This window comes from Lytechinus variegatus, chromosome 15, assembly GCF_018143015.1.
Source record: "Lytechinus variegatus isolate NC3 chromosome 15, Lvar_3.0, whole genome shotgun sequence".
Classification (NCBI taxonomy): Eukaryota; Metazoa; Echinodermata; class Echinoidea; order Temnopleuroida; family Toxopneustidae; genus Lytechinus; species Lytechinus variegatus.
Window position 1 is genome coordinate 1,822,549 of NC_054754.1, and position 12,766 is coordinate 1,835,314.

Below are 12,766 nucleotides of genomic sequence, written 5' to 3' on the forward strand. Positions count from 1 at the left end.
CAACTTGTCAGACAAAAATATTGACGAAACGTGTGGTCGTGATTGTGTGGCTATACATGTATAGGTTTGGGAAGGGCACATACTGAGCTTTAAAAAGGGGGCAGAGGAATTCTGTGCGCGAGTCCCCCGCCATTTTTTCCATCACAAAAAGTAAGAAATTCGCTTTGGTTATCAAATGGACCAGGAGTAAATGCAATCGGTCACGTAGTCGGGTGAAAACTCGGACTATTTAATTACGCATCATTTCAATCGCGCAGACAGATCTATATGCCTATATAGGTTATAAACAAACGTTTTCTTCCATATCGTAAGTTTTTCATAAAGCTTGACTGTACCTTGAACCAGAGTTGACCATGTACAATGCCATTCATACCCAGTTTGCGTGCCGTCATAGACCTTGAGTTTTGCACTGATTTTCCTCGAACAAGCGCGTCATTTTGTTTGCCGCGGCGCTCCGGTGTTATATAAAGAGTGGTAGCCGGTGGTAAGGGAGGAAATCAAGGCGGAATATTGTGGCATATTTCATACAATTTATTTTTCTTGGCATCGTGCAGCGGGCCTTTATGAAGCTACGTGCGCCGGCAGTTACAAGGTGTAAAATCAGAATAAAAGCATGTAATACCCATACTGTAGGCGGCGGAAGCGGGGGGGGGGGGGGGGGAACGGGTCCCCCCTAAATTTTTTGTGGATAATATTTGTGCCACCCATAAAATTTAGGTTGGTGACCTTTTTTTTTTGCTTGTCAAAAAATTTAGGCTATCCACTCCTAAAATTTAGGTTGATAACCTTTTTTTTCTGGCTTGTCCAATTTTTTACGTGTGTCCATCCCAAAATTCAAAATTTCAGGTGGACTCCCTCTGATTTTTTTGGCTTCCGCCGCCAGTAGTTATACCATCCACGGTAGGCCTATTAATTGGATGATTTTGCCCTTAGGCAAAATTAACAAAAATGGGGGAAGGGGCTCCTTTCTTTGTTTTTCAACATTTCACAAATACATCTTTCGCAAAAAGACTTGGTGTGCAGGGGTGATTACATAGTCTCGAGGGAGTTGTATTATTAAAGGTCAAGTTCGCTTGATTTGAATAAATAGAGAAAAATACAACAAGCATAACGCTGAAAATTTCATCCAAATCGGATAAAATATAAGAAAGTTATGACATTTTTAAATTTCGCTTTTTTCACAAAACAGTTACCTGCACAACTCAGTGATATGCAAATGAGAGAATCGATGATGTCAATCACTGTTTCTTTTGTATTTTTTTAATTATACAATAAATCAATTTTATATACTGATTTGACAATAAAGACACTTGTTTGAACTACAGAACGTTAAAACGATGGCAGTTCCACATGTTCAGGGAGGAATAAACATTTGTTTCACATGACAATGAGGAGAATGTTGGAATAGTTCATATTTCATGTAATGAAATACAAAAGAAAAAGTGAGTGGATGATGTCATCAGTCTCCTCATTTGCATACCCACCAGGATGTGAATATAAGTGTTTTGTGAAATTAAGCGAAATTTTGAAATGTCATAACTTTCTTATTTTCCAATCGATTTTGATGAAATTTAGTGTTAAGCTAGTATTATTCTTCTCTTTTTATTCAAACCCAATTTCTTGGGGTGGACTTGTCCTTTATTGACACTTTCTTTAAAAAACATTCAAGAGACGATCGCGTTGAAGAAAATAAAGCAACTCATTTAAACAATTTATTTTACAAAACATCAAACAAACGATATAATGATAATAAACGAATCTAATGAATTTGAATGAGACTAAAACCATTTATTTTATTTTGCCATATTTGAAATCTTGGTCTTGTTTTGCTGTTAAATTGACGTGAGTTGAAATGAAAATAATCCAAACTGAACTGAACTGAATTGAACAATTTCACTTTTGTACCATGTTTATATTATCTTCGGTTTTCTTAACCATGGTTCGGTTAGTGACCGACTTTTAAAAAATTTGTTCTTCCTATATCGAAAATGCAATGATGGCTGATTGCATATCCTTTCGTATCACTTCAAACCAAACCTCTCCATATTATCATGAATCAACTCTTCACCTTCAAGATTGAACAGAGGCGGATTCACATCCGGCTCGTGCTCCCTCCCCTTTTGAGAGCCCAAAAAACTATTTGTTAGAAGGAAATGTCGTGCATACGAGAGTAAAAAATTAAGACCTTTTCTTTCTTTCTTTCTTTCTTTCTTTTTTTTTCTTTCTTTCTTTTTTCTTTCTTTCTTTCTTCCTTCCTCCCTTCCTTCCTTCCTTCCTTTCTTTCTATTTTTTTTTCTTTCTTTCTTTCTTTCTATCGTTTTGTTTAAATTTTCCTGACATGAATCACCATCACCATCGATCGGAATAGATGATGATCTTTTTTGTTGCATTTTATTTTTTTCTGAAAGAAATGTGCCCCTCCCCCCCCCCCCGAGAATCCTGGAGGATGTTCGTTTAATAGATAAATGATGATTTGGTAGAGAATGGGAATGTACAAAGCATACCGCATTTGGCGCCATTTTCGTTTGCAAAAACCCTCCACGGTCTGATTATAATTGATGATAATATGGCAGATAAATATGATGGTATATGGTGATGATAAGATTACTAACGACATTTACGACATCAGTGATGATGATGAGGAGAGTGATGCTGTTGATGAAGATTAGGCCTATCAAATTACTGGGGGATGGGGAATAGACAGGTAGACCAGCAAAGGATGACAATTAAAACATACCTGCTATAACAGCGGGGCTGGACTGGCCTCCTTCCGGTTTTACCCACATCTCCATGGTGAAGCGTTGCCTTGGAAACGAGAAGCCCGCATCACTTATCCTCTTATAGAGGAGCAGGTCCGAATCTGTGGTGAAATAAAGAGCTCTACCCAAACCACCATCGTCTTGTTCTTGCGTGGAGGAAATGGTGTCCAATCCTCGGGTGTTGCGCGGGAATCGAGAATGGTCCTCTCGTTTAAGCTTTTCACGGCTATGACATCGATTCAAGACATCCCTGACTCTCCTCTTGGGAACACCACCTAAGGAACTGACAGCATCTTCAACATCAGTCGAGATCCCGTTGGGTTGACGACCACCTCTCTCCGCCGGAGATGCGTTGACATTGCAAATCAACACAGCGGAAAACATTAATAGATGAAACATTGCTATGGAATGCACGGGGGTAACCCGACTGCCTGCAACCATGGTTCACCTCTGCTCGTGACCGACTGGTTATCTTTGTTTATAACCTTTCTCTCTCCTTTTCTTTCTCTACTTTTTTCTACCTGTCTCCCTCTCGTCGACCCCACCGTCTACACCCACCAACAGCGCACTACTGTATCAAATCTGCGGTTACAAGACCCAAACGATTAGTAACAAAGGCTCTAGTTAGGAAACAAAAGGCCAGTCAATAGCTCTTGGATTTGAGTTAATACCCCAACTTCCGTTTTGTTTGCACTGTTTCTAAAGAATACGTTAGACGATCTCTCACGTTATTGCTGGATGAACACCGCTTTAAGTGGCGTCACAAACCACTGCGCATGCGACTCACACTTAAGTGAGTACATGGCCCAACCTCCTGCGGGGAGACTTCGTGGTCAACACCCCATCACACCTTCCAGGGGTACAATAATGTGCACCCCTCCATCACACATTGGAGGGGTGCAATCGTGCACCCTGCATCTTATACCTTGGAGGGGTGCAATCGTGCGCCCCTGCAATCTTACCTTGGAGGGGGTACAATCGTGCGCCACTGCATCTTACCTTGGAGAGGTACAATCGTGAACCCCTAAACCACAGGGAATAATGAGGTATCCTCCTGAATCCACTTGTTTATAAAACTAAGAGCCTCTCAGATGGCACAGTCTGTGTCTTAAGGGGTGAAAGTGGAATTGTCCAGATTACAGGTAGTGAGACGAGACAACTTAATTGTTCATAGAGTATCCAGGGAATTGGTAGTGACTAACAATTCCCAGGCATTTACACCAGTCTTGTTTAACTCGTCTTCATTAAAACACAAGATTTCATTGGTTTACATTGAAAATAGGAGTAGGCCTACCTATAAACGTTTTCTCGAAACCTACAACGAAAAGTGCAGACATGAGTTAGACAGACTTTCAAAAGACAATACAAGCTCGTAGTCAGGGGGGGGGGGTGTTCGATCACCCCTTTAGATTTTCAAAAGCAAGAAAAAATATGGGAGAAAAACATTTTACATTGGTTGCAAATAACCATATTTTGCTTATTACTTTTTTTCCTTATCATATTCGGAGAAGATATGAAAAACAGTTTTGACTGATAATTTTTTTTGTGCTTGTCAAATTTTCAGCTACATTTTCGCCCCACGAACCTCTCATTAAACTCCCTGCTACGGAGGTGCAATATTTCAGATTTCAAGATATATACATTAACATGAGCTCACCCTTTCTATCTTATAGAGGTCAGAACTCAAAAACAAGTCGGAAACCTTTACTGTTATTGATTTTCCTTTTTATTGGTTTTTGGTTTGCCTTTTTTTTCTTTTGTTGTCTTCTAAACCACAACACACATGTGTTCTTGATCTACTAATACTGTTCTCGTTTGTCGTGACTTTTAAAATTATAAGTAATGATAATCTTATATATTATATATTGGTGGGGTTGTATAAAAGCATACCACGATTTTTTAATTTGCTAATTTACAAATTGTTCGAATTATTTCATGTGCACTTATGTAATATTCCCTGTTCCTGTATGAAACGAAAAAAAAAGCATTTCGCTTAATGGAAGCATATGAACAATACCATGAGCAAGTATATTTATATCGCACAATTACAGGATTTCGGATTTAATTCTGAGGAATATATTAATTTAAATAACATCGAAATTTGCCGATTTTTCACAACAACTTATATGATTTTTTTGCATAATGATGGATAAAGATATGAGACACAAAAAGACAGAAGCTTTTGTTTTATTTAAAGAAAAAAGAGATGATGAATGTGAATCAATTTAGAAAGATTGGGGGAGCGGGGGGAGGGGGGGGGGGTTATGTGGGTACGATTATCGTGAACCACATTATAAGACCACTCATCCTTCTCCGTCAAGGTTATTGCATACATTCTTTGGCACGATTCCCAAATAATATTCACAAGTATTCAATCACAAACTGCTAACCAACTGCAGCACTCATAAATCAACGGAATAGTATCACAGCAATTTAAAGATTGATAAGAAATGTAAAAGTGTCGGAGCGATTGTATATTTCATAGAAACGTTAAGTGGGCTGGGCATGCATGAGTCCCAGTCTTGCAATCTCCTCTCTCTCTCTCTTTAAAACTTTTTTTTTATTACGAAGAGGTGAACGCACTTTCCGACCTTCGGCGCAGCTAACAGATGTGAAATTGAGCGAATATATGGCTTGAGTTGCCTGATTTTCACATTATTGTTTTTCGTTGCTTTTTTTCAAATCTCGAATGCAAATGTCACAAAAGTTTTAACAAGGTGAACATGAATGTGATCATATATATTAACCATGTAAAGCTAGGATGATAAGATCCCTTACAATTGTAACAACTATACGTACTATAGTTTTGATATAAAGTACTTTTTGTAGTAATCTTGGTAGTATTGGCAAATGTTTACATGCACTGAGAAATACTGTATATCGTAGTATAAAGGTATACGTATTCAGTCAGAAGAAGAAAGATTTTATTTTGTCGGAATGAGAAGTGTTATAATCGACAATAGCTGAAAAATTTAGCCAAAATGGAAGTCATTATAGAGAAGTTCAACCCACTAAACATTTGATATGAGAATAGAATAAAAATAATAAATAAATATTGGTAAAGGCTTCAGGGAAATCCATCAAAGATGGAGAAAGTTATTAGAATTTGAAAAGTTTGTGATTTGTGACGTCGAGCAGATACCCCATTGTATAAAATGCATATACTTCATTTTTAATAGTTTGTGATGACTTTTTTTCTTTCAGAAACTGGTGTGAAATCATTTGTCAATTAATATGCTGAAGGTATAATAAAATAAAAACCATTTTCAATTTTCTGAGAAAATGACATGTCATTGATTTTTTTTACCATACGATTATGTAAGAAAACTGCTCGCATTCGACACCACAAATAAAAACAGCTCCAATATTTTTTTTTTCTTTGGTGGATTTTTTTTCTAAATTTCACCAATATTTCTTATTATGTTTTACAATAAAGTTTTTGTAAGGGTTAAGTGCGCTTAGTAGGTGTGTCGGTGTTAACCCGCACAGTTTCCAAGCCACACTGTTAGAAAATTTATACTAAAAAAAAATTCCCGCAGCAGCTCTAGAACACCTGTAATCTTACTGCACTGTGTAATCTTACATGCATTTGTGTAAAATTACAGAAAATAGATATTTGGTGTATGTAACCTTACAAACAGTGGTGTACCGTGGGTCACGGCATTGGGGGGGGGGGGCGGCACCAGCCAGGTATACTGACCTAATAGAAGCATGTTAAGGACTGTGTCATTAAACAGATATGCATCTCATTGATTAAATAATGCGAGCGCGAAGCGCGAGCTGAAAATTGTTGACATTGAGACCTAAAAAAGGGAAATAAGCAATTTTTTGTAATCATGATACGTACCTGTCTCACTAAACAAACAAAGCGAGCGCGAAGCGCGAGCTGAAATTTTGTATATATTAACCCCAAACAAGGACAAAAGGACTAGTGTTTAGGAATTAATGAAGAGCATAAATATCTCACCAGTCATCTAATTAATGCGTGCGTCAAGCGCTTGATGATTTTGTAAGAATTACACCTTAACACATGAAGCACTTTTTGTACTCATTGTAATTACGAATATGATATGTATCTCACTAATCAAATACTGCGAGCTGAAATTTTTGAAATTCAGACCTGAAGAGGGGCATTCTCAGGCTTGTTTGTAAAAATTCACTAAGACAATACGTATTTCACTTACTAAATGATGAATTTCTGATAGAGTATTCAGACCAGCAAAGGGAAAATTTTAAGGACGGTTTTCAGAAACTCATGAAGAGCAGACATATCTCACCAATTCACTAATGCGAACGAAATCACTAACTGGGAATATTTTAGATTCAGACTTTGATAAAACGGGGCAATTTCTTTAAGTATTCATGAAAGAGAAGCATGTCACTTCAAGTTATTGTTTTATGTAGTGACATGCTTCTCTTTTATGACGACTTAAAGAAATTGCCCCCTTGGTGTGTATTTACTTGAAAACGGGATTGTATATTTCATTAAACAGAAATTTCGAGCACCAGGAATGATGAACACAATGTCATTAGCCCTCAGAAAAATATGTTTCATAAAGTTATGAAAAAAAATATTTGTGCAATATAATATATTATAAAATAATATAATATATATAACTTAATATAATAGAATATACACTAGTTTCTTTTTCCTGTACTATACGCCTCTCCTTTTTTTCTCCCTCTTTTTCTCCTTTTCCCCCGTCTTGTTTTTTTTTTTTTGGCCAACCAATGGGGGGGGGGGACATGTTCTAACGTTGTTTCTCACTTCGGCGTCGCTATGCGTCGCGAATATCTGCGAGCCTCAAGAAGACAGTTGATGAAACGTCGCGCCGTTTCACAAATTATTACTACAAATTATCATAATTATTGCGACTGAATAAGCAAAAGGTATCTAAGTGAAAAATGGTCTGATGAAATTCCCTCAAAAGGATGATTTTATTTTTGATTCGATCACGACATATAAAAATCATGTTGTTGGAAACGTAGATAGAGGAAGAGGGGTGGGGGAGGAGCTGCATTTGGGACTGGGGGAAGGTTATGATACAAAACTTATAAATAAAGATGAATTTGCTCAATGTGTATCAAACAGGACTCAAATCTAGAACCGATGTTCTATTTTTTTACACTCTTAGAAAGTTGGGCAACATACTGAAAAAAAAATCATCCAACTCTTGGTAGTTTTCAACCAATACTGTGTAGTTTTCACCCAAAGCACACATTATTGGTTTAAACTACCCAGAATTTGATAAAGTTTTAACCAATTGTTGTGTGGACAGTATGTTGCCCAATATTTTAAGAGTTTGAGGTACTAATCATCTTTTCTAGGTCCTTCGGAGAAAATATAAGGGTGTCAGTTCTCTGTTTAATTTACAATAAGCGCCATACGTTCTTAGCAGTCGAGGAGGTGACACGACGTTTGCTCCGGCGACAATTGCTCCGGGGTTTTTTTTCGTCTAAGATGTAGGACTAGGATTATTTAGGGTTATGTTTAGGGTAGAGAAGTCTTAAATCCAACGTTGAAGTTAGTTATTCAATTATTGTGTGGAGTTTATAGCGGGGCAGTTGTCACAGGAGCAAATGACACGGAACCCTTTGTATTTTACAAATGTTAAATATTATTATCAAGTTTCCTCATTGCCGATAAGTCTAGCCCCGCCCTTACAAACCCTTTTTTCATAAGGATTCATCAACAAGAGTGCAATGCAATTAGTATCAAAAGGTCGATCATTATAATTATTTCTTATACAGTATAGACCGCGTTTATTTTCACCGAGGAATCCGACAGGTCACAGGTGTGTCTTCGGTATGAGATTAACAAGTGAATAACATCCACAAAAAATAGTAAAGAATCCACCCTTTTCTCTTTTAAATAATATATACATCCAGTGTCATCTCATTAAGCAATGTGAAATGCATATCATTTTGTAAAAGTGTCTGTCTGTATCTTAAATAATTATCTTTCTCCAAGATTTTTTGTTGATTTATTGGCAAATAATGTACCCTGACTGGCATGCTTTGAACTGAATGAATTTAACCATTACAAAACAAAAATATATTACCAGAAAAATCACGTTCTGATATAGGCCTTATAATATTCAAAATTTATAAATACAGATTTTGCATTTGTTTGTTTTCTTTTTAAAAGGACCTTTCAATACTGGGCACATGTGAAATGGTGTTAGGACATAACAAATACCACAGAATCCTTTTGCCAAACAAATACTCCAAAATTTTATACGACAGAGCAAATACAAGCTACGCATGCAAAAGAAAGAAGATACTACTTCACGTCATCATTCAGCTGAGTTTTCATTCACATTTACACACCTGTTTCAATGAAACGCAAATAAAACGCCCACTCCCCTATCGATACAAGACGATGTGATCCGCACGAACTCACCTCTTGATAAATGTCACCCGTGGGAAATAAGCAAATTTTATCAATGGCAAATTTCCGAGTACGACTGTTGCACTTTCAAAGTTTGTTTACACCGATGTTAGAAGTGGGCCTATTATATTTTCGCTTACGAACAGTGCATGACCCAGGGAAGCGGGGGTGCTGGGGGTGTACGGGATGCTTCAGCACCCCTAAGATCTTCCTTGGTGATGCTGCATGTATTATCCTCCATAGGCAGCACCCCCTGGAATTCTGGTAGGTGTTAAAAAATGGAGAAATGTAGACCTATTTTTTTGGTGACCCCCTCCTTTTTTTGCTTGTCAAATTTACATTAGCACCCCCAGTTAAAAAACAAATCGTTCCCAGGGCCGTGGAACAGTGGCGTAGTGAGCCAAAGAGTTTGGGGGGGCCATGGTGTGTAGGTGGAACATTCGAGCGAGCGAAGTGAGTAAGCTATTGTGATTTTTTTTTTTACATTTTAATGCAAAACTTTTAAAACAAAAACTTTGCTAAAGATTTTAACACAATACTAAAAAATTAATTAACATTTCTCCCTTTTCCTTTCCTTTTCTTTTTTTCTCAGTCGTAAACATTGCTGGGGCTCCATCGCACTCCAAGCCTCCCCCATCAGTAAGCCGTGCTGTACGTGTTTATAGGAGGGCCCAAATGTATTCACAGGGTGACTTACCCTTTGATTTATTTTTAAGAAGTGAAGAAATAAAGAGGGAGAAAAGGGTATTAAAAACAAAGAAAGTATTTAAAAAGTAGAACTATGGGATGTGTAACTATATAATACCCCTATATAATTGAATTTAGAATAAAATCACAGAGAACCGTAATGTCGACTTGTTACCCCCCCCCCCACCAAAATACCATGGAACTGACCATCTTTGGTGAAGTGACCTTTCAAATCATAGTACTGTCAATTCATTTTGCATTAATGACGGAATAGTGCAGAGGCCGAGAAACGATTTTGAAAGTAGGGGTGGGGGCTGACCATGCAAAAAATCACTATGGGGGAAGAACCCCCCTGGTTCCGCGGCCTCTGAATACAGTCTTATGCACTGGATAAGATTCAGTGGCAATGACTTATTGGAAAGACAGATCATTCTTGAATAGTACACCGCGAAAGTTATTATTTCAATATTTTCATCTTTTGAGAAACGCTGTTTTTTTTCAATACATATTGTCCAATTTGTATTTTACATGATCGAAAAGCTATCTTGAAAAAGACCATGCAGCCATGTGATTTTTAATGTATGTATGGTTGTTTCTTTCAGGGGGAATCCGAAATAATGTTCAACCAAACGGAAAGCGTATCAGGGATTTGACATTGATTTTTTTTTAAGTTGCAATGAAATTTTGATATCGTTAAACAATTAAAGTTCAGCCCCCTTAATAATTGAGAAGCAATGTCATACCCCAAAAAAGTAACGCATTTTAGCACATTTTGTTCGGGATCCCCCAAATGAATTTTCACTATGATTATGAACGTAATCTTACTTCAGCATCCACTTTCCATATCATAGTACATTTGCATTCACGTACAGTGGCGTAATAACTAAAAGAAAACAAATGAGGGAAAACGTCTGGCGCGCTGGGATTGACCGAAGCGATTGAGGAGAGACTATTTTGACCTTTTTTTCTATTAAAAACAAATTTTGTTATTTTGACGTAATATTCAGAATATAATCATATTTTACCTATTTTCCTTTTTCTTTACTCTTCCCCTTTTCTATAAGTCGTTTCAAATTGGGATTCCATGATTCTACGCCCCTATATGTACGCCAATGATAAATTGGAATAATGACCAACAATTTTGAGAGAACCAAGAACTTAAAAGAGGACTTTGAGAGAGGCTAGAGCGCAGGAACCAGTTTGTTTTTAAGAGGCAATTCAGATAGATAGCATTTTCTTTTAAAATCATTAAAAATAACTTTCCCAAGTCTTGTTTGTTTCCAGTTAATTCGCCTATATTAAAATTGTTGTCACTCACCAACTTATTTCCAAAGTTATGTATTTTATATTTAATTCTTCTCTAGGGAAGTGTTCTCCGAATCATGAAAGTATCTTTCCTTCTTTCCAAGTTGACTTTACGTGCTGCAAGGGATCCCCTTAGTTATGATATAATTGAACTTTAATTTTTTTTTTTTTGGGGGGGGGCATCATTCTCTTGTCATGATTGGAGCTCCACGACTGTGTATCTCTTTAATTTGAAATTTCAAACGAAAAGTTTCATTTAAAGATATTTTGTTTATGGCAGCTTTTTGCTGAAATTGTCTCGAGAGTTTAAAACGTAAAAATTATGGACTGAAAAGTTAAATGCTCTTGGGTTATGTAAAAGAAAGTAAAATAATGTTAATAAATTAAAGCACCCGAGAATTATGACTGTTTATTTTCCCAAAGGGGGCACATTTTAAGGTTATTTCGTCCACGAAAAAAATTGACAAGCAAAAAGAAAAGGGTCCTCACTTTTAAAGGGGGGGGGGGCAGTGGCGTAGCTAGGATTTTTTTCCTGGGGGGCACTGGAGGTCCTTGCTTTGTCAAGGGGGGGGGGGGCACCATTTTTCTTCCGGTGTGTGTATGTGTCACAAGAGCGGATCCGACTTTCGTCAATAGGGGACGGGATCCGAAACCTATATTTTCCCCGATCACTCACTTCTTAGTTTTATTCTTATAAAACAACATAAACATGAAATAGTCTAATCAGCATTATAAAACTTGGATTTTTTTTTTTACTTTCATGTATTTTGTACTGAAAAAAAATAATATTCTGGGCAATGTTTCTTATCAGCATTATAAAACTTGCGAGCGCGTAGCGCGAGCGATTTTTTTTTACTTTTATGTATTTTGCCCTGAAAAATTAATATTCTGGGCAATGTTATGTGTGATCCTGAACAAGATTCCTATATGTAACTAGATGGGTACTGCGAGCGCCAAGCGCGAGCAGAAATTTTTATAAACCGTTCTAGCATTATCGAAAAGGGACCTGTTAACGACTGCTTACAGTTATCCACGAAGACGGTATATAATTCAATAATGCGAGCGCGAAGCGCGAACAAAATTTTTTGGCATTCCGACCTAAAAAAAAGTCATTCTAAGCACTTTTTGTATTGATAAATGGGATAGGTATGTAACTAAACAATTGACACGAGAGCGCGAGCGGAAGAAAATTGATATTTTAGATTTACGGTAACTCATGAATATGATATAGTTAATTGGGTATCAATGATAACGCGATCTTGAAGCGTGAGCAGACAAATATTGATATTCTGATGTGAAACTGGATTTTTTTAAGTACACTTTAAATAAAGAGCATGCATGCTATCGCGCATGTTTTAGATTTAGACCTAGAATCTGGGCATTCTGTTCAATGGAACATTATGGAATACACGTAGACAATAGGAACTTGGCAAAAACAATGTGACCACGCAGCGTGAGCTAAAATGCTGATATGTAGACAATAAACCGGACATATTTTACAGAGCACTTACATTTGAACTAAAATAATGAAAGCTCGATGTTCAAGCGAAACTATGCTTTGTATATTTACTTTAAAACTTGCTCCATATCAGGCAATTGAGCAAGATATGAATCTCATCGAACA

General features: G+C 37.0%; 1 protein-coding gene across 1 annotated transcript in view; it reads right to left on the reverse strand.

Annotated features, from left to right (window-relative positions):
• Positions 1-3,737, reverse strand: part of LOC121428963 (pappalysin-1-like) — a 29,757-nt gene extending 26,020 nt beyond the window's left edge. Inside the window, exon 1 of the mRNA XM_041625859.1 lies at positions 2,738-3,737. Coding sequence (XP_041481793.1) covers positions 2,738-3,200 — 463 coding nt within the window. The 5' untranslated portion in view covers positions 3,201-3,737. The remainder of the gene's footprint in view (positions 1-2,737) is intronic.
• Between the last annotated feature and the right edge of the window lie 9,029 nt (positions 3,738-12,766).